We start from the raw sequence: 23,499 nt of genomic DNA, 5'->3' as shown, positions 1-23,499 counted from the left end.
TGTGAAACTTCCTGAGCCAGGCACTTCTGTATTAAAGAACTTTCTTCTGAACCTACCTTCTCTGGTCTCTTTGAGAGCTGTGCTCTCTGGAGCCTAGAACTCCAGGATATATATATATATATATATATATTTTTTTTTTTAAATAAATTTATTTATTTATTTTTGTCTGCATTTGGTCTTCGTTGCTGCGTGCAGGCTTTCTCTAGTTGCAGCGAGCGGAGGCCACTCTTCGTTGTGGTACACGGGCTTCTCATTGCTGTGGCTTTTCTTGTTGCAGAGCACGGGCTCTAGGCACGTGGGCTTCAGTAGTTGTGGCTCGCAGGCTCTAGAATGCAGGCTCAGTAGTTGTGGCGCACAGGCTTAGTTGCTCCGCGGCATGTGGGATCTTCCCGGACCAGGGATTGAATCCATGTCCCCTGCATTGGCAGGTGGATTCTTAACCACTGAGCCACCAGTAAAGTCCGCAGGCTATATTTAAAAGCAAGTCCTGCTGAATGTTCACTATTTTTTCATGGCATCTGCTGAAACCACTCTTTTTCTTAGCCTCTGTGTACTTACGTATTAAAAAAAAAATGTTATAGTGATCATGTAATATTGCTTTTATAATTTAAAAAAAATCACAAATTAATTTGATATGACTCCCAAACCTGTATGCTGCCATTGTGGGAGCTATTATTGGACTAATTGCTCTAAAACAATCACTGGATCCTTGTTTCCCACCATCTCTATGAAACCCTCACACTGGCTTCATAATCCCAGCCACCCCTTCTGGCCTGACTTCCCACTGCTTCCCAAGCTCTCCTGTTGGAGTTGGGATTCTTTCCTACTCATTACTTCGTCTTTACCTTTGCTATTATTTTCTGCTCCCAAAATAACTTTGTACTGCTTCCCTCTGCCTCTCTAAAACATATGTATTTTCAGATCCCCAGTGCAAGTCTCATTTTCCTCACAATAGCAATCTTTCTCCAAATTCCCCAAAACACAGTGCATTTTTATTGATCATCATGCAGGTAGCTTATACTAGAACAGTGCGATATTTCAGTTATCCCCTTCAAATATGCAGTTGATTGAAATTTTGCATTGGTGGAAGAAATTATGTGTTTTGAATTTATTGCTTATTATTTATTGTTCTTTTTCTTCTTGGAGATAAAAGGAAAGAAAATGGGAAGAAAAGGAATCTTGATGTAGTTTCCTGACTGAGCACTCAAGCCACTTGGATCAATACTCCCAAACTCTGGCACATCAATGGCTGAGTTATTGTCTTGCTTTAAACACTACCTCGGCCCATAGATCAGATAGCTCAGAGAAGCAAAATGAATGCTGTTGTTGATAAAGGGCATTAATCTTTCTTTTCTTTCTCCTTGATTAGTATAGCTACCTCTGGGCTCCATTTTCTGTACACCTTAATAGAATAAATTTTCTACATATATTTTGATTGTGACTGCATGTGATTGTTTTTATGTGTGTGTTAAAGTCAAGTGGTTTGCCTTTGAGCCTACCAAGTGATGCGTCCTGAATTCCAGTTTTATGTTAATTTGTCCCCACATGTCATTCACCTGTTTCTACTCTTACAACCTGCATTCCACGTGAGATTATGTTTAAAATTAGGAATGCTCAAAATCCCAAATTAAATTTCAAATATTCCAGAACACAGGAGTTAGATTTTGAAAACTTGAGGAAGAAGGTGTACTGTATAAATGCAGAATGGTAGCTAATGTTAATCATGCTATTGATCCTTTCAGGTCCGACCACAAAAAGGGTCCTCCTGCCCAGTGTGGCTCACGCCAATGGAACAAGACTGAGTTCTTCGTTTAGGAAGGAAAGGAAAGCTTTATTCTTTAATAAAGAATGGAGAGGTGGGAGCTCCCATTTCAGAGCACATGCTCTCCCCAGCAGCCTGTGGGCGGGGCTGCTTTATAGGGATCTCATCAGAGGGGAGGGGGAGTGGGCGGAGTTCTCCCCTGGGGCGGTCGCAGAGTCTCTGCTCACAGTCTGCTGCTGCGGCCATCTTTAATTGAGTGTCGTGGGCAGCACTTCTAAACGGGACCCACCTACCTGAGGTGTCGGCACAGCCCTGTCTTGCTAGGACCTCTGATCTGAAGGGCCAGGTGCTAGGCCTCTGCCTGAGGCAACCTATGAGCAAATGAAACTAGACTAAGCATGAAGGAGAAAAAAAAAAAGGTTAGACTTTATTACCCAGATTCTATTTTTATTTCCTGGGAATTGTTAATGGGCTTTGCTGGTGACAAAATCATTCAGTCTCCTTTAATCCTCACAGCAGTTCTGAGAATAGTGCTAATAGCATCTGCTTTGGAGTCAGATTGCCCTAAATCCAAGATCTGAGTCTGTCTTTTCTGGCTGTGTTCCGCACAGTCAGTTCCTTAACCTCTCTAAGCTTCCGTTTCTTTATCAATAGTATGGGTGTGGTTTAAAAAAAAAGCCCTCAGATTGTTTAAGCTTGAAATGAGATAATCCATTTTTAGCACCTGGTAAGCATGCAATTTAAATGTTAGTTGTTGTTATCTTCCTTTTGCAAGTGAGGAAACAGATTTCCTGAGAATTTAATGACTTATTAAAGGTCAGTAACTTGATGGAGAGATGGAAGGCCAAGTCCTCTAAAGCTTGGGACTTTTCTGTCACAGAATGCCACACTCAAAGCACCCTGACACAACAAACCACAGCATGTCCTAGCGCTCCATACTGCATGCTCTGTCATGTCAGGGCACAACACAGCACAGCACACACCATTCACACCACACCACAGCATGCTGTAACATACTTTATACCATGTCATGCCACGTGACATGTCATCTTTCTAACAGAATTATCCCTCAGTCATCCTCCTTTGTCCTTCCTTATGTGCCTCCCAAAGTGTATCACTTTACATAACATTGTTTTAGATTCTAGGGATCTGTGTTCAACTCCCAACGCAGGCACAAAATCCAAGATTTTCAGCAGAGGATGCATGTCTCAGGCACTGGTCTGTATCTGCCAGATGAAGGACATCTTTTTTTTTTTTTTTTTGGTCAAGACACAGTATGGGCTGATGGCAGCCCTGCAAGGGTCGCCTTATGCTGTGTGGACATAGATTTCCCTTTATAAAACACATTCTAATGAGACACCCTAACTCTAGCTTTATCTTGATCTTGTGGATTATTCCAGAGTGAGGTAAATTCCCTTTCTAGGGTCTTCTTCAGTCTGTTCTAAATGATAGATGCAGGTCATAGGCAATTACAAAAAATCTTTGCATCTGACTTTAATGTCTTTCAAACTTATGAGATATACCCAGTGCTGTGGCTAAAAGTGTGCAATTTGAAATTATACAGTTTTAAAAAAAATTTATATACCCACATGTTTTAGTTGGACAGAAATGCAACATGAGCTAATAGTACAGGGCCGAAAATATAAAGGTTTGTGAATAAAAATAGGAAGTTTAAGTCAAGGGAATCAAAACTGGGAGGGGAAATTGTCTCACTGTCCGTCTCTGGCCTCATCAGGTTGTAGTCAGGTCCAGGTCAGATTTTAGAGGGATAATGACAAACTATAGTGTATCCCCTGGTTGTAACCAGTATGATGAGTATGGAAACATAGTCATTGATTTATCCCTTAAGTATTTACCAAATAAAACCTATATGCCAGCAAACATGCTTAGCATGAGGGAAACAGTGAGGTACAGGTACAGTTCATGTCTCTTAGGAGCTCCCAGTGTGAGGAAAACAAATCATGTGAAAGAGAGAATGAAGAAGGCTCTAGCCTGAGCCATGAGAACCTAAGAGAGGACACATCTGCTTCAAATCTTTGAACATCTGTCATGTGGAAGAAGGAAGCTGGGCTGGGGGTTCCCATGATAGTTTGTGCAACACTATTACTATCATCCCACATTGTTCTCTTTTTCTTTATTTTTAAATGAAATTAAAAATTTAAAGAGTAATACATTCATTTGGTTGAAAGAAGAAAATAAATTTTTAAAAGAAGTACATAATGAAAAGTCTCCCTTCCACTTCTGTTACTCTATGCTGTCCCACTCCCATGGCTAATAATTAGTTTCTTGTGTATTCTCCCAGTGATTCTTTATGAAGATATAAACAAATGCAAGCATATATTCTTATTTCCCCCTTTTCTTACATGAGAGTTAGCATTCTACATATCTGTGTCTATATATCTCTATCTATATAACACATACTCTGCATCTTGCTTTTTCTCTTAACAATATCTGAAAATCTTTCCATATCAGTACGTGGAGATTGTCTTCAGTTTTTTTGTACAACTACTTAGTATTCTATGTGTAGAAGTACAGAGTTCATTTAATCAGGTCCTGATAATGAGTATTTAAGCTGATTCCAATTTTTGTTATTTCAAACTATGCTGCAGTGAATAACTTTGTTCATATTCACTTTATACACATGCAGATATGTCTGTAGACTAATTCCTATAAGTAAGATTGTTGGTTCAAAGAATAAATGCATTTGTTGTAAGGCCAGACACTATAAAACTCTTAGAGGAAAACATAGGCAGAACACTCTATGGCATAAATCACAGCAAGATCCTCTTTGACCCACCTCCTAGAGAAATGGAAATAAAAACAAAAATAAACAAATGGGACCTAATGAAACTTAAAAGCTTTTGCACAGCAAAGGAAACCATAAACAAGACGAAAAGACAGCCCTCAGAGTGGGAGAAAATATTTGCAAATGAAACAACTGACAAAGGATTAATCTCCAAGATTTACAAGCAGCTCATGCAGCTCAATATCAAAAAACAAACAACCCAATCCAAAAATGGGCAGAAGACCTAAATAGACATTTCTCCAAAGAAGATGTACAGATTGCCAACAAACAAATGAAAGAATGCTCAACATCATTAATCATTAGAGAAATGCAAATCAAAACTACAATGAGATATCATCTCACACCGGTCAGAATGGCCATCATCAAAAAATCTAGAAACAATAAATGCTGGAGAGGGTGTGGAGAAAATGAAACCCTCTTGCACTGTTGGTGGGAATGTAAATTGATACAGCCACTATGGAGAACAGTATGCAGGTTCCTTAAAAAACTAAAAATAGAACTACCATACGACCCAGCAATCCCACTTCTGGGCATATATCCTGAGAAAACCGTAATTCAAAAAGAGTCATGTACCACAATGTTCATTGCAGCTCTATTTACAGTAGCCAGGACATGGAAGCAGCCTAAGTGTCCATCTACAGATGAATGGATAAAGAAGATGTGGCACCTATATACAATGGAATATTACTCAGCCATAAAAAGAAACGAAACTGAGTTATTTGTAGTGAGGTGGATGGACCTAGAGTCTGTCATACAGAGTGAAGTAAGTCAGAAAGAGAAAAACAAATACCATATGCTAAGACATATATATGGAATCTAAAAAAAAAAAAAAAATTGGTCTGAAGAACCTAGGGGCAGGAGGACAGGCATAAAGATGCAGATGTAGAGAATGTACTTGAGGACATGGGAAGGAGGAAGGGTAAGGTGGGGCGAAGTGAGAGAGTAGCATTGACATGTATACACTACCAAATGTAAAATAGGTAGCTAGTGGAAAGCAGCTGCATAGCACAGGAATATCAGCTCGGTGCTTTGTGTCCACCTAGAGGGGTGGGATAGGGATGATGGGAGGGAGATGCAAGAGGGAGGAGATATGGGGATATATGTATATGTATAGCTGATTCACTTTATTATAAAGCAGAAACTAACACACCATTGTAAAGCAGTTATACTCCAATAAAGATGTTAAGAAAAAAAAAAAGAATAAATGCATTTGTAATTTGGATAGGCACTGCCAAATTGCCCTCTGTAGGAATTATATCATATTCTACTCCTACCAGACTTGTCTCAGTACGTGAGTGCCTGTTTTCCTTCAGCCTCACCAAAGAGTGTATTGCCAAACTTTTTTGAATTCTTCCCAATCTGATAAGGGAGAAATGTCATTTTAGGGTTGTTTTAATTTGCATTTTTATGCTCTAAGGTCATTTATATTGCTTTTTCCATGCAGTGTTTATTCTTACCCTTTTTTCATTATCCAAAAAAATGGATCCTTAGGCTTTTTCTTCTTGAATTCTAGGAACTGTTTATATATTAGGGAGATTAGCCCTTTATGTGCTGTATTGTTTTGTGATTATTTAAGTTATCTGCTTCCACTAACAGACTCTGAAGACAAACCTGGGACTAAAGGCTAGAAGCAAAAGTGAGGTGTAAAGTTCAATTCTAAAAATAATAATGAGCCCTTAATGTGTATCAGGCGTGATTCTTAGTGCTTTGATCCCACCATCTCATTTAATCTTCACAACAATTCTATGAGGTGATAATTATTATTAACAGATGAGATAGACGCACAAAGGCATTAGAAAATCTGCCACAGAGCTAGTAAATGTTGGAGTCTGTATTAAAAGTCATGCATTTGACCCCAGGACCTAACTACAAACACTTATTAATTATAATTAATTGGTTTTCATAGCAAACAGTGTGATACTATGAACGTGAATATCCAAACTAAGGTTCAGAGACGGCCAATCCTGAATATTGTGGATGAGATCCTGGAATTGAGGGAGGATTGAATTTGGTAACTTCAAAGAACCCTTCGAATTCATCTTTATTTTTTTTTTCTGATAATGCCATGCCTGACCTGAAAGATGAATCAGGATATATGACATGTCAGGGCTCCATATAGGACCTTTCTCCTCTTATTATGATCCTCCAACATCACTGCCACTCCCCAGCATTCACTGCCACAAGCAGCCAGGGACACCCAAACTTCCAGTTACAAACAATGACTTAATAGTGGATTTTTGTGACACCAGATTTCTAAGCCTACATATATATGGGAATGTCCTCCACTTTGCATATAGTAAGTGTTCAACAAATCTTTTTGATTGAATTAATACATGATTAATGGTAAAGCTTATAATAAAAGTTCTTGAATGTGACTCAATCAGATGGTAATATGGAGGTAATCATCCATTCAGTGATTACTGAGTACATACTATGTGCAAAGCACAGTGCTAGGAGCTCAAAGATATGAAGAAGTATAAGACATGGTTCTCAACCAGTATAGGAAAAAAGATAACTGGTGACAAAGGCAGAAAAGCTGGTGAACCCCAAACAAATGGTCATGCCTCAGAGTGGAGATGAGGGAGAAAGCAGTGAGGAGTGGGGTGGTAGGAGGAGGCTGCTTAGAGGAGGTGTGGCATCACCAGAGGCTTTATTTGGACTTAGGGAGGAGTGAAGGGGCCTTTCAGTTGAGGAAAAGGACTTGCACAGAGGCATAGAAGTTGAAAATTTCATGTTTGTGGGTGAACAGGTGTGTTTCTTGAGCAGGCTCAGAAATAAAACCATAAAGGCAGACTGGGGTCTCATTGATGATGATCCTGAATTCTAAGCCAAAGGATGGGCAAAGATGCTCACCAAAAGCTTTGGAACAGAGAAGTGAAACGGTGAAAGTGGTGTTTTAGGGAGATGAATGTGTCAGCTGTGTGCAAGGTGGCACAAAGAAGAGGCAAGGCTGGAACCCCTAGAACACTGAGGAAACTATCACATTAATTCAAGTAGAAGGTGATAAGGGTCCAGCTGGGGAAGTAGCCATGGATGGGAAGTAAGGGAGAAAGGTCATGTAAGAAGGTTTCTGAGGATTAGCTAGATGATTCTCTGTCAGGGGAGGGAGTGAAAGAACTATTAAAGTGTAAACAGAAACATAGTACGTATTTTTTTGCTACTATCAATATATACATAGCATTAAGGAAACGACCAAGAACAATTATTTTTCTCTTTGGAAATTAGAGAGCAAAATTCTTCAACAAATAATACAAAGATTGGGATAACTTTTTTTGTTGTTCCAAAGGTAATTCTTTGCATGGTGAAGGTAACTTAGAGCTTTTTCTGTATTGAAAACATTAAGAGTGGAATATATCTAAATTAAGTGGGTGGATTAGTTAATAGTGATGGTTGCATAATTCTGTGAATATACAAAAACTGCTGAGTTGCATGCTTTAGGAGTGAATTTTGTGGTTTGTGAATTATAAATCAGTAAAGCTTGTATTTAAAAAAAAGCAATGGGAAGTCTAGGTAGGGTTTTAAGGAACTTTTCTTAAAATCTAAGTAAATTATAAATAAGTATTTACCCCCTCCCCCCCAAAAAATTTTCCCCACCCAAGAGGGCTGCAGAATCACATTTCCATCTTTGAACACAGGCAAAAGAAGTCCCCACACTTCGACGCTCATCAGAACTTGGGCTTACTTTGCATCTCAGCACTTGGCAGCTTTATGCTTTCCAAGACCCTGCTGAGAACCGTCAGAGAAACTTAGACAGTGGTTTGCTGCTGGGCCAGGTTTTTCCCTCTAACAGAATTTTCTGCTAAAGTGAAAACTCCACAGGCAATGCAAGCCCTGGCTCTTCATAGTGGGGGAAAAACCCAAAACTTGCTGAATCATTTTTTATTAAACATTAATTTTACAATCCCGACAGCTAAATCTGTTATTCTGTCAGGCGAGCTTTAAATAAGGCAGTGAGTTGGGGAAAGAAAGAGTACTTACTCATGTTCTTAAACCCCGAGCATGTCATCAGCATTGGCTTCAAGTCTTTTGCTAGGGAATGCAGGCTGATCTTTTCCTTTTTACTCAATTAACTAATCACATAGATAAATTTTTAAAGAATGGATGTACCTGAATTTCTCAGTGCCCATTTGTCATGTTAAATAACAGGGTACTTAATTTTAGAAGAGAATGTTTTCTAAGTGACACAGAGGCTCCTGGAGCCTCCCTGGCATATCCATCCCTCATAGATGGCTCTGTTGTCAAATGTGTCACAGCCTCCATACCGTGGGCCTGCTGATTTCTTAGCATTTAGAAAAGATGAGTGAGAGTTTCAGGGGAAAAGCCTCACTGCCTAACCTCTGTGCAGGCTACTACTGTCCATCACATAGGCAGTCTAAGGGCAAATGATTCTGGGAAAAGTGAATGCAGATTCACTTTGGGTCACTGTTTCTGGCCTTTAATTCCTTTTTAAAAATTTTTTTAAAATTAATTAATTAATTTATTTTTGTCCGTGTTAGGTCTTCGTTTCTGTGCGAGGGCTTTCTCTAGTTGTGGCAAGCGGGGGCCACTCCTCATCGCGGTGCACAGGCCTCTCACTGTCGCGGCCTCTCTTGTTGCGGAGCACAGGCTCCAGACGCGCAGGCTCAGTAGTTGTGGCTCACGGGTCTAGTTGCTCCGCGGCATGTGGGATCTTCCCAGACCAGGGCTCGAACCCGTGTCCCCTGCATTAGCAGGCAGATTCTCAACCACTGCGCCACCAGGGAAGCCCCCTGGCCTTTAATTCTTGAATTTTAACATGCATCTCTCACCCTACTCCTACTGTCATTCCAGTTTTTTATATGCTCCCCCCTTTAAAAAATATTTCTCAATTAATGGAACTATTGTCCCCTATACCGTGTTAGTGTTGACTCTATTCAAACAGTAATTGGTGTTTTGTTCTTATTTTTAATCCAGATGTTTATCTAATGGAGCACATCTACCTCTGTGCTCAGAAAACCTTTTCATATAATCATTCTTCTTTCTGGCATTCTCAATGTTTCCATTTCAGTGCAATGAGAGGGTCTTTATTGAGTTACAGAAGTATCATCTTAAACTATAGACCCCTTATCTCCACCCTGAGGAGTCAGAATTAGCTCTGTCCACAAGGGAGAAACCTCATCTGTGGGTACCGAACACTCGCCTTCCTTTTCTGTTGTCTTGGTAAATTTCAACATATCATACCGAAGTCAGTCATCACCATGTTCATGACAGGATCCATCAGTTGTATCACTAGAAACTACTTAACACCCAACCACCTGCTCATGGAGCTGTGCAGAGAACCCTGGCCTTGTACTCCTGGGACTTCAGCATCTACAGCAGACCCCAGAGGGCAACATGAGTGTGGACTGGCTATATTTAACTCCTCTGGCCCAAACGACCCTGATCACATGTCACTAGATAGCATAAAGTACCAAATGGACAGATGGTATATATTGCAAATGCTGGTGTCCTCCCTGCAAAATAGAGGTAATCATGAAATCCACAGCTCTCATTTACTGAGTGTGTGTACTATGTGCCAGGAGTAGAGCTAAGTGCATAATCTCATTTAATCCCTATAACAGCCCAATAAGATGGGAACTATTATTGCCCCCATTTTGAAACTGAATAAACGAATCTTAGAGAGGCTACCTTGCCCAGAGTCTCACAACTGATAGTAGTAGAGCCAGAATACAAACCTAAGCTGTAGGCTAGCAATTCAATGAGCTTGATTCGGTAAGGATAAGTCAGAGTCAAGAATGAGGATTGTAGGATTGAAACTTTCTTTGAGAAAAGTCAAACTGTCTTCAGCTAGTCACCATTCCTTAGTATTATGGAAGAAATTAAAAAAATAAAATAAAACACCCATCATTTCGGAGACTACTGAATTTGTCTAGCTCATGATTAGCATTTCTGATGTAGGACATTGGTGAATACAAAAGCCTGATTTTATCAGCACATATGATTTAATGGCAATAGTTTTAGCTTATTTTCATTCTTCTTCCGCTTAGCTTTTGACTGGAAATAGTGACCTATGGCTCCTTCAGCTTTTATTATAAGTACTTTCCTAAAAAGTTCCTTGTAAAATGAAAATTTGAAAATCAATCCCATTTTAAATTTGCTGTGCCCTCCTGTCCGGCCACCTCCCGAGAGGGCACGTGTGAGTCCACACATTGACTCTCCATGTACATCTGCCTCCACGTGAATCAGGTTTCTGGATGGCCAAGGCAATAGCCAGAGAGAATGAGGAAATCAGATGTTCCCAGGAATCCTTGCTTATATAAAGAAAGTAGTAATTTCTAGTCTAGACAAGGAAAGCCCTTTTATTTAGTGGATTTGTATCTAACAATGTAACAATATTGGTTCCTGCCTGGGGCAACTGGCTTATGCTGTCTGCCTCAGTCCCCACAGCTGCCAGCTCTGCAGGAAGTGCTGACAAGGATTAATTGGCTTTCCTGAGCCTTGAGGCTCAGTTCTGCTTCCCATTTTCAGTGATCCCACAGGACTCTGCTCTCACATAATTTACTGTCTACAAGGACTTCCTATTTTCAAGAGTTCTATCTAACAGGCCCTATGTAATGTATACACATTTTTAAATTCAATAACTTTGCACCTTGAGAATCTTTCAGGATATTTAGCTCAATTTAAGAAATGGGACATGACCACATTTAGAGTATTTAGATTATTTGTTGCTTTTTGAGGGTTCTTACATGGTCCCATTTAAAATGTGTGATTTACACAAATGGCTTTGTTCCTCTTCCTCTACTTGGTAGTATTTGTAGAGTGTGACAAAGGAGTCCTTCCAATTTTATGCTGGGTTTTCTGAGCAAGATGAAGCTAGTAAGATGAGGATTTCAGGGGTGGGAGTTCTTCCCAATAACTGACTCTATTTATAGTCTCTCAAGTAATATAGATGTAATCTAGAGTCTATTCCCTCAATTATTACCATATATCTGGCAAGCTCTGTGGCATCACCTCAGGGAAAATTATGTTGATTCCATTGTACAGGCAAAGAAGAAGTAAAGGAAGCTGTGTCCCACTATGGTGGCAGCCAATTGGTGTAAAAATCATAGAGAGGGCTTCCCTGGTGACGCAGTGGTTGAGAATCTGCCTGCCAATGCAGGGGACACGGGTTCGAGCCCTGGTCTGGGAAGATCCCACATGCCGCGGAGCAGCTGGGCCCGTGAGCCACAATTACTGAGCCTGCGCGTCTGGAGCCTGTGCTCCGCAACAAGAGAGGCCGCGATAGTGAGAGGCCCGTGCACCGTGATGAAGAGTGGCCCCCGCTTGCCACAACTAGAGAAAGCCCTCGCACAGAAACGAAGACCCAACACAGCCATAAATAAATAAATAATTTAAAAAAATCATAGAGAGTTGGAAGAGACTTCTGCTGTTGTCCTATCCAACTTTCTACCAAATGCTGGTTCCTGCCTAGACAGACTCTGGGCCTCTCTCTATCTGCCTGCCCACTGGGATCATAACAGTCTTGTTCCTGAGATTCAGCTCCATCCCATTGTTGGATGACTTGAATTCTGGATAGTTCTTTCACATAATAGATTAAAAACATCCTCTTTGTAACTTGCATCAATTAGTTTGTTCTGCATAGAATGTCTACTCATTGATTGATTGGTCCATTCATTCATTTATTCATTTTGTATTGGGTGACTACTATGTACAATGTAGTGTGCAAGACATGAGCCTCAGACTCCAGGAACTGACAGGTTGGCAGGAGATGACGTAGACATATAGAAGTCGTGTGTCATGCATGTGACACAAGCAATATAATTAAGTGCTACAGGATAGGGGAGGGAGAAAAATAGGAAGGGGTCAGGTCTTGACAGGTGTGGTCAGCAAATTCATCTTGGAGTGGGTAGCATTTAAAGCTGTTTTTCTTTAATGGCTTGAAGTTAAAGGTGGAGATTTGGATGTGGAGATTGTAAGGAATAAGTGTTGGAGAAGTGACGGGTAGTTTTTATTAACCAGAGCTGAGAGTTTGAATTGGAGAGTGAAAGGGCTAGAAAGGCTGGTAGAGTGAGTGTGACATTGTGAAGGGCTTTCTATGCCTGGAGTAGAGGGTAAGTGAGAGGAGTCGTGGAGACAGGGCTGTGGCCAGGTGGCATTCACATCATTCATGTCTCTCAAATGCTAGGCTGCAGAGTTTAAGGATTATCCAGTGAGGCAAGGCAGATCCCTGGGACCAGTTGCTGAATAGGTGACAGTTGTGTTTAGTGTGATAACTGGTGGCAGGAGACAGTGGGCTGCAGGGCTATAAGGGTCAGGAGTCCTGTGGTGGCCCCTGCAATAGAAGCATTGACTGAAAGTTGAATGATAATGACTGTGACACAGCCCTGGAAACTATCTACTGTGTCTTCCGCAGGAGAGCATCCCCTCCCCCACTCCCCAGACTATTTATATCCAGTGGCAAACCCCTCCTCACTTTCTGGTGAACCATTACTTATTAACATGTGGAAGTGGTTCCAGGTAATTGTGGTAGAGAATCCCAGGATCCAAATGTCTGTAGTGAAATATCTCTGCATTGATATCCCTGCCTCCAGTGAGTTCTACATGTAGGCTAAGCCCATATAATGAAAGAAGCTTTAAATATCCTTTAGGATAATGGTGTGTGTGCACACATGGATTTAAATTTAATAGTTTTTCTTTGGTGGTCTATGTATGGTAGGCAATAAGACCCATCATTACTACTATTCCTTTTGTTATTGAGTTTGTTTTTGTTTTTGTCTAACTTGAAAAACGGGGCTGCCATATACAAAGGAAGTATAACTAGAAGACTAGCTGAAATGTACAGATTTAAACTGGCCTGTTGCTCACAAAATTAGGCTACTTGCTGAATAAAGTGAATGTCATTAGCAATTTAGGGGTGTGTTCCAACATGTCTTCTCACACATTGTGTTATTTATGCTTTATTCTAAACTTCAAAATTACCTTCTTTAATTTTGCAAATATCTATTGAGTACCTACCATGTGCCTGGCCCTGTTCTAGGTTTTGGGCTACATTAATGAACAAAATAGTCAAAGATTCCTGCCCTCATGGAACATACCTAGCAAGCGGGGGGGGAGGCAATCATTAAATAAGTAATGAATAAATAAGTTAATTATATGGTATATTAGAAGGAGACAAGTGCTACAGGAAAAAGGAAAAGTAGGAAGGGACAGGGTTGCTTGGGAGTGTAGGGTGAGTTGTAGTTTGAGATAGAGTGGTCAGGGTCGCCTTCCTTAAGAAGGTGACATTTGAGCGAAGACTTGGCGGTGAGTGGATTAGGTATGCAGGTAAAATGCAGGTATCTGGATGAAGAGAATTCCTAGGAAAGAAAGCAGCTCCTGCAATGGTGCTGAGACAGAAGAGTGCTAGAAGTGAAGAGGCTCTGTGCTTTTCCCTTCCCCTTAGACTAACAGTGGCTCATGTAACCAAGGAGAAAGCTAGGAAAAGAAAATAGATAAGTTTATTTGTAATAAAACTGATTCAAAATTACTTTAAAAAAAAAACTTCACAAACTGATTTAAGGAGGTACAAAGGGCACTAGGTGAGGTTTTCTGACTTCTAGACTGCTTGGGTCTGAATCCTGACTCCGCCACTTCCTGCCTGTGCGATCTTTGGTGTGTCATTCACCCCTTCTGTTCCTCAGTTTCCTCATCTGTCGAATGAGGCTAATTATAGTACCTATCTTCTAGGATTGCTTTGATGATTAAATGAGTCAATATTAATAAAAAGCTTGGTACTCTGACACATAGCAAGATTCAAATATTAGCTATTAATATTATTATGTTACTGTTACTACCTTTGTTACTTTTATGAGTTGGTGCCCTAATCTGGAATATTCTTCGAGTGTGTCTTAAGGGCTGAATGTGTTTGTATGTGTGATCTCTTGAGAGTGTGGGGCTTAATTTAAATAATTAGTTTTAAAGAATTAGGTAAAATCCTGCTGCTTAGCACATGATACGGCCTCAATGAATGTTAGTTTTCTTCCCCTCTGGCAGTATTTTACAGCACAGAAAAATACTAAAGGGTTTCCTTCTTCTGCTTGCTATTAATGAATTTTTTGGCTCATTTATGAATAAAATGAAGGCCTGGTGAAAGCATTCTATAGACTCAAACTTGGAAACTTACTTTGCCCTTAGAAACCCACCAAGAAATTCCCAGTGGGTCATTTTGAATATCACTGGAAGGCAAAGGGTGGGTAGTGGTGGGGAACTGAAAAGAAAAACAAAATGAGGGGAAAACTGAAGAAAGAGGGTGATACCACTTTGGGATGAGGCCACCAGAAAACTGGGAGTTTCTTTCTCTGAGGACCTTTAGCAAGAGAAGGGATGGCATCAATCCAGGTTGAGCAGGAGTCCCTGAATGAAAGGGCTGGACCAGAGAGGGTTCTTGAGCCTTCTCCCAGCTTGTTGAGTCTCCAAGAGCAACCATTCTCCCTAGTGGACTATCCTATTGTTGTATTTACACACCTGAATTTGCCTATATTTCCACCTCTGTTTAAAGAGTCATTAATACTTTAGATACAAAGGAGGCTTCTGTTGAATAATACTAAGTAAGAATCAGTCACTGTATATTTGAAGTACCAGATGTTGAGAATCAACTTTCTAGTCCTCTGGGGTCTGTCCCCCACATGTCTGGATGTGGCAGCTTATGTGGTCTGCTGGGGCTATCAGGGAGACAAGGCAAAGCAACATGAGAGTGGTCCGAAGGAACTCTGAGGTCTTGAGGAGAAAGGATGCTGTGTCTGCACGGGCCAGGGTGGGTGGTGGGTTAGGCTGGAGAGAGAACTGGAGCCAGGCGCCCCCTCACTGTCTGCTGCCGTTTTGATTCACAGGTGCAGCAGATGTATCCAGGGCCATGGATCATACATTTTCAGCAGCAGCAAAAGATGGGGAAGGAGTGTGTTACACATCTCTGGTTTCTGACATCTGTTACCCACCTCGGGAGGATTCTACGTACTTCACTGGAATTCTTCAGAAAGAAAACAGCCACATCACCGCTTCAGAGAGCCCTGCGGAGATGCGTACCCCCGGGCCCTCCTTACCAGATGTGCCTGGGACGGAGCCTCGTGGCCTATTTAGCTCTGATTCTGGAATAGAAATGACTCCTGCAGAGTCCACTGAAGTGAACACGATCTTAGCAGACCCCCTGGACCAGATGAAAGCAGAAGCCTATAAATACATTGACATAACGAGGCCAGAGGAGGTGAAATATCAGGAGCAGCGTCACCCCAAGTTGGAAGAGAAAGACTTGGACTTGAATAAGGACACTGACATCTCAGCAAAATCCGAAGAGGCCCGTGCACCAGAGAAACCATCTCCTGTGGAGGGAAAAATCCTCAAGGACCATTTATTTGAAGAATCAACGTCGGAACCGTATGTAGACGATATCTCTGAAGAGCGGCACAGTGCTCCTCTGATCACGGCCCCTGTCAGAATCACGCTGACTGAGGTCGAGCCTTCTGTTGAAACTGCTACCCCAGAGAAGGCCCCCGAGAAGCAAGATGTCTGCCTGAAACCGAGTCCTGACACAGTCCCCACAGTCACCGTCTCAGAGCCTGAAGATGACAGCCCAGAATCCATCACTCCTCCGTCTTCTGGAACAGGTAAGGCAACGGGTGTTCCCTGCCTTGGGAAAACCCAGCATATGCAAATCTGAACATTAAGGAGTGAAGATTTGCATTCAAAATACTTCAATCTCAATTTAACTGATTTAATTAACATATAACTTTTTCAGTCTTGTGCCCATTAGCAAAGGTTGACATCTGGGATTTTTTAGAGCCCTATCAGATTTGCTTTGTAAAATATTTCTTTCTTCATTTGAGAGGAGAGGTAAAGATGACACACTGGGGACATTCAAATCCTCCTGTAGCTTTACTCTTCAGAGCAGAGAAGGAGATGCTGCCAGCTTCTAGGTTAGCTCTCCTCCCTGACCTCTGGGCATCGTGGAGAGTACCTTGACTGTTCTTCCCAGACCAGCTGGGCCACCTTGGACAGAGCATTTAACATTCCTGGCCCCAACTCAAAGTCTGAACAATGAAGGGGGGTAGGGTAGAGGTTAGAGTCTTATTTTTGTGGGGGGGAATGGGCAGTGACAGGAAACCTAAACAAAGGGTACTCCTCCCCTCCCCCTTCAATCTCAGCGCATCATTTTCATCTTTTTAGTTTATTGAAGTTCTGCATACAATTTTATTTTTTAAACTAAAGATCCTATTTGGTTAGAATTTAAAAAGTTCAGAATTCACTAGCCTATGATGTTTTTCAACCTGAGCCTTCTACTCTGACTCAAGGCAGGGTGTTGTTAAACCACATCGAAACCCCTCTCAAACACAAAGGGGACCTCCCATACCCTAATGAAAGGCCAGAGTGGTAGCTAGAGCTTCCCCATCCCACCCTGTGCCACCATCCTGGGTAGTAGAAGTGGAGCCTTTGTATCTCCATCGCTCTCAAACGCTCATGAGGCATCAGGATGAAGAGGATAATGAGAGATCCTTGAATTGTCCCCTGCCTCCAGTGGCTGGAATTCTGACCCCACCCAAAAGAAATTTACAAACCTTTTTGATTTACAAAAAGCAATTTTCAAAAGAATAGATATAGGTATATGTATAACTGAATCACTTTGCTGTACACCTGAAACTAACACAACACTGTTAATCAACTACACTCCAATATAAAATAAAAAGTTAAAAAAAACACAATTTTCAGCACCTCAGGTAAAAGAGCTTCTACTGAACTCTTAAAACAGATCTAAACCCTTACAATTAGGAGTGACTGCTCTAAATCCTGATGATGCAGTAAGTCCAAGTGTTAGAACAGAGAGGATTTAATGGAAGTCCCTCCTGTCTTATTTCCCTAAAGATTTTAGCATCAATTCCTCCCCTCCCCAGCCTTACCTCAGACTCATGCAGCTGTAAGCTCACTGCACCAAGTTCCTGATTTTCAAATTCATTCATTCACTCAACACACACTTTCTTTTGGTCAGGCACTCGAATAGGCACTGGTGATGCTGGAGTTGAAAAGCAAACAAAAAGCAGTCCCTGCCTTCCAGTGGGACAGATGACCAGGGAAATAGTCACACTCCAGCATGACTTATCCCACCTGACAGCAGGCGGTAGGAACATATCTGAGTCTCAAAGCCTCCTTGTGGTTTTTCTGGCAATGCATGTAAAACCCTTCGATTATCCCATGACATAAAGATACTGACACTCTGAAGATATAAACTACATTATAAGCTGTGTTTACAGAGCTCCAGGGTTGTCTGGTGGTCAGTACAGAAGAACTTTGGCCAGTCTTCAGGAAGAGTGAAATGACCCTATAGGTTTTGGTCCATTTATATGACACATGCCTCATGAGAAAACTACAGTTTACAAAGCTGATGGTAAAGACTTGATATAGGATTCATTAATTAGGAGGGAATTTTTTTTTTTTCTTCGGTAGTCACGACTCATTGGGGTTCTGGAGCATCTTCAAGAGAAGACAAAGTCGGATTTGGCTCTCATGATCTTGGAGTTTTATGATCTGTTGGTGGCCATTTGACAGCAAGGGGTTAGGGCAGTGGTTTTCTCTGCAATTGTTTCAAATAAACATTCTAAGTAAGGTTTATTCCAGAAAGAGAAAGTCCCCTGTCCCAGTACACAATTATCTCCCATATTCAGCTCCTCTCTCCACACACATCCCACACCATAACACCTGAGTCATATGAGAACACGTAAGAATAAAATTAATAGGAGAGATAGGAGGACTCGGTTTGTCATTGAGGCTTTTCTCCTTGTCTTTTTTATCCCAAGAGGTTACCCTAACCCCTTCCCCATCTTGTGAGCCCCTGGTACCATGTGACACTGTGCCCATAGACGCTGGAGGATTTGGGCTTTATTATATCTGTTGGGTCTTGATTCACTCTGCCATTTCCTGTGCTGACAGGTAAGACAAAGAATTACATATAATCCTACATAGAGACTGAGGAAAAGGAAAGCATCCTAAAGAAAAGGAATTCAGTTTATCATTGTTTAATAAATAAGGAATTATCAACTGACTCTGGGGAATAATCCTAATTATATGAATTATGAATCAGAAGAAGATCTAATTTAGAACAGTTTTAGCCACAGACCCTAAAGCTTAAGCAAGGAGTCTAATATACTTTTTTCAATTCCAATAGATTATTACATTTTATAACTTTCTCCAACATACTTAATTATTTTCATGATATTAAATAATATACCATGAGGTACAGAGGTAAAAATTCTTACAGCTTACATATTGAAAGTTTCTTCTAAGCAAAGATCAGTCATGAATACAAGTGAAGTATTTTAGGAAAATATAGTAAGTGCCCTGATGCACCAGACCACTGGCCCATCGGCAGCATGTTGTTTCTGACACAAACACCTAGAAGTATATTATGGTGGTCATGGATGTTCTTTGAGGTGTTATCCTCAGAAAGGACAATAATCAAGAGGCCATCATAAAACCACCCCAGCGTCCTTTAAAAAGAAATAAGCAATAAAAAGTAAATCAATTTAAACTCTGAAAACTACTGTTGCTATTTCCTTGCATTGATGAGGTCTGTGATTCTCCTACCCATTTTGAAAATTCATTCTTTTATTCAAAAATACTTATTGAGTGACTTCAATGTGTCAGACATGTGCTGGGCACCAGAGACATTGCAGTAAACAAGATGTGTAAAGTCCCTGCCCTCATGGAGCTTACTTGCTAGTGGGAGAAGTCAATAAAAGGAAGCCCATAAATAAGTAGTGTAATTTCATGGAGTGTGCGCACTGTGAAGAGTGATAGAATGTTGGGTGTGAGAGGGTCAAGGATGGCCTCTCTGAGGTGACGTGATCTGAGATTTGAATGAGAAGAAGCCCACAATTCAGAGAGGGGTTAAGAGGGGCCCCAGGTACAGAGGACAACTAATACACAGGCCCCAAGGCTGTATTATTTGGGAACTGAAAGATGGTCAAAAGGAGCAAGGGAGGAGTATGGCATAGAACAGAATTGGAGAGGTCGACAGGGCCCCAATCACTCAGGGCTTCACATGCGAGGATAAAGAATTTGAATTTTGTTCCAAATGCAGTGGGAAAGCATTGGAGGGTTTTAATCTGGGAAGTGATGCCATTCATTCATTCATCCTTCCACTTAACAAATATGTATTGACCATTTACTCCATACCAGTTATTGCTCCATCACTGCTGGGGATACAGTGGTGAAACATAACAAGGTTCCTGAATGCATGGAGTTTGCGTTCTAATTGAGAAGACTTACATACAAATAAATAATAATGTAATATCAGGTCGTTATAATGGTTACGAAGAAAAATAAAGCAAGACAGAATGTAAGAGGGTGATGGGGTGGCCATGAGAAAATGCGTTTCCCTGCTGATGGTTTTCAGCAGAGACCTGAATGGGGTGAGAGAGCAAGCCACATAGACAGGTGAGGAAGAGATGCCAGGCTGAGGAGACAGCCAGTGCAGAGGCCTGGAGCTGGGAATGTCTTGTGTGTTCCAGGAGCAGCTAGAAGGTCAGTGTGGCTGTGTGGGGAGAAGGAAGGGAAGAGCTGCAGCATCAGATTTGTGTTTTCAAAAGATCCTTCTGGAAGATGAGTGGAGAATGAGCCGGGAGCAAAGGGGAGGCCGGAATGGCATCATTGTTCATGGTTGTTCACTGGCATCTGCGACTTGGTAGACTGGCCCATGTTCACCTTCCATTTTATCAGTCTGAATTATATCATCATAATTATCATCAGCAGCAAACACAGCTCCCCATGTGGGGTGGTTCTAACCTTCTCAGTTTCTATATTCTATTTAATTATTTTCAATGACTGTTTCTAGCTTTGCTGTGTCAGTCCTGACACATAACTAGTGTCTTAGCTAGAGGCCCATAAGTTTTTAACAAGGGTAGGAAAACGTCTCTTTTGTTCTAAATTTTCTCCTGATTCCTCCTAGCACTTTGTTAAACTTTTACTTCACTTTAAGAATGGAGAGCAATGTCTACACTATATACTGAATCCCCTTTCACTCATAATAAAGATGATTTTTTTTTAAGGTAGTACTTTTACTTACCCAGGATGAAACTTATCAGGCCCTTTCCTCCCACCCCACAGCTGTCTGATACCATCCTTGCTCTTGAGTAAATAAAGCAACATCCTTGAGCCTTCTTTTCTGAATGCTCTAACACAGTGGTTTTCAGCTAGAGGTAGGGTTGCCCGATAAAAATACCAGTATTTCATGGGACATATTTATACTAAAAAAATTCATTGTTTATCAGAGATTCCTATTTAACTGGTATCCTGTATTTTTATTTGCTAAATCTGCCATCCCTAACTGGAGGTGATCTTTAGAATCACCCTTAGAGTTAGAAAATGCAGATGCCTGGGCCCCATTCAGACTTACTTCTACTAAGTCAAAATTTCTGAGGGCAGTTTTGAGCCATACACCTGATTAAGAACCACTGTTCTAAAGCTCTGAGGTAGTCCTCACATGAGCTCTGCTTGTTGCGTACCTCCTGTGTGCCAGGCATTGCACTAGGTGCTTGGGATACGATAGTGAACAAACACCTTGGCTACCCTTTGCCCTCATGATGCTTTCAGTCTGGGGTCAGGGAGAGTGGGGGAGGATGAAGAGACAGATGTTAATGAAATCATCACATAGACATACAGAGCCACCCAGGGGCACCCAGCTGTGCAGAATGAGTGGGCACCACCCTGTCTCCTGAATGATGCAGCATCAGGCCGGTTTGCACACGAGGCAGGCTACCTTGCAGGGTCGCCTGTGGTCCTCTTAGCCCAAGAGCCTGCCTGCCTGCTTCGTGGTCTCCTAGGAATGTTGTACAAGTAGGAGTTTGGTCAGTCCTAGCAGTTTGTATGGTTAGACAGAGGCTGCCAGTGTGAGAAATTGGAAGGATGTGTGCTATGGAAAGGGATGAAATATCCAGGATGAGAATTTTCTTCCCCTGGCCCATCAAAACAGCTCACTGTTCTGACTTCCATGTTTCTGGGTATGGAATTCCTATTCATTCTACTCACCCAGGCTCACTGTTTCTGAGTGATCTTTGACCCCCCCCCCCATTTCTTTCTCACTCACCACATGAAGCAGACCCCAAGTCTATGCTTTCGCTCTCTTCCGTGTCTCTTGAATTATCCTTTCTTTTCCATCCCTATGACCACTACAACTCATTAGGTTGTCATAATTCCTCCCCTTGACTATTTCAGTATCCTCTTAATGGGTCATCCACCTTTTATTCTTTCTTTCCTAAGTTCATCCTAACCCTTCTAGGACCCACCAGTGCCTTCCTGATAGAATATTGACTTTTAAACTAGCTTCCAGGCCTTTCTATGATCAGGGGTCTGCTTAACTTTCCAGTCATACGTGGTCTTTTGTGACTGGCTTATTTCACTTAGCATACTGTTTTCAGGGTTTAGCCATGTTGTAGCATGTATCAGTATTTCATTCCTTTTTATGGCCAAATAATATTCCAGTGTATGGGTATACCCCATTTTACTTATCCATTTATTAATTAATGGACATTGGGTTGTTTCGCTTTTTTGACAGTTATGGATAATGCTGTTATGAACACTGTGTACAAGTTTTTGTATGGACATAGGTTTTCAATTCTCTACTTATGAGTGGAATTTCTGGATCATATGGTAACTCTAAATAGTTGAACTGCCAGACTGTTTTCCAAAGCAGCTATACCATTTTTTATTCCCACCAACAGTGGATGAGAGTTTCTATTTCTCCACATCCTTTCCACCACTTGTTACTCTCTGACTTTGTTATTCTAGCAATCCTAGTGAGTGTGAAGTAGTAACTCACTGTGGTTTTGATTTGCACTTCTCTGGTGAATTATGATGTTGAGCATATTTTCATATGCTTTTTTGTCACGTGTAAATATTCTTTGGAGAAATGTCTATTCAAGCCCTTTGCCTATTTTTTAACTGGATTATTTGTCTTTTTATAACTGAGTTGTAATAATTTTTAACATATTCTAGATACAAGTCTCTTATAAGATATATGATTTGTAAAATTTTCTCCCATTCTGTAGATCGTCCTTCTACGTTCTTGATGTTGTCCTCTAAAGCACAAAAGTGTTTAATATGGATGAATTCCAAGTTGTATATTTTTATTTTGTCGTTTATGTTTTTGGTGTCATGTCTAAGAAACCACTGTCTAATCCAGGGTCATGAAGATTCATTTCTGTGTTTTCTTCTGGAGTTTCTGGTTTTAGCTCATATATTTAGGTTGGATCCACGTGGAATTAATTCTTACATATGACCTGAGGTAGGGGTCCAGCTTCATTCTTTTATACGTGGTTATGCAGCTCACTTTTCCTCTTCGTCTCATTCTCCAAAATATAATTTGCCCTATCTGAGACCCCACCCCCTTTTTGAACAGATGTAGCATGATATAGTGAGAAACACATGGAACATAAAGACTTGAGTTCAAATTTAAGCCAAGTCATTTCTAGCCACATGGCTATATCATTCAGGGTCCTGTGAGGAAACAAAGTGACACACTCAAAGGTTGTAACTGAAGCAGGTTTAAAGCGGTAGCTATTTACAAATGTGTAAAGACAGTTAAGAGAACAAACAAAAGATGGTAAAGCACTCAAGGACTGGCAATATTAGGGATCTATTAGCATCCCTGGACCCAAAGGAGGAAGGGGAGGGAACAGCGTTCCCAAAGCCTGCCAAGACCTGGAGCTTCAGAAGCAGCAAGAGGTATAAATACCCTAACATTTCTCTACACCCCCTCCTCCTATGATTCCTATTGGCTGAAAACAACCGGAAACTAGAGGGGAAGGAATTCCAGGTAATGCCTTCTATGTAGGTCAGCCTCTCAGAACAGAGAACAGGACAGAGAAAGATGGGAATAAATCCAAGGGGGCAAAGATAGAAAAACCAGTACAGTGACCTTGGACAAGTCACTTAACCTACTGCCACTAGACTC

General features: G+C 41.1%; 1 protein-coding gene across 2 annotated transcripts in view; it reads left to right on the top strand.

Moving 5' to 3' along the window:
* The window catches only part of RTN1 (reticulon 1), a 248,817-nt gene that overhangs the window by 96,006 nt on the left and 129,312 nt on the right, over positions 1 to 23,499 (top strand). For both annotated transcript variants that reach the window (XM_036843607.1, XM_036843608.1), the window contains exon 2: positions 15,395 to 16,165. In XM_036843607.1, the coding sequence (XP_036699502.1) occupies positions 15,395 to 16,165 (771 nt within the window). The remainder of the gene's footprint in view (positions 1 to 15,394; positions 16,166 to 23,499) is intronic.

This window comes from Balaenoptera musculus, chromosome 2, assembly GCF_009873245.2.
Source record: "Balaenoptera musculus isolate JJ_BM4_2016_0621 chromosome 2, mBalMus1.pri.v3, whole genome shotgun sequence".
Taxonomy (NCBI): Eukaryota; Metazoa; Chordata; class Mammalia; order Artiodactyla; family Balaenopteridae; genus Balaenoptera; species Balaenoptera musculus.
Note: the sequence above shows the minus strand (reverse complement) of the source record. Positions and strands in the feature narration are given on the sequence as shown.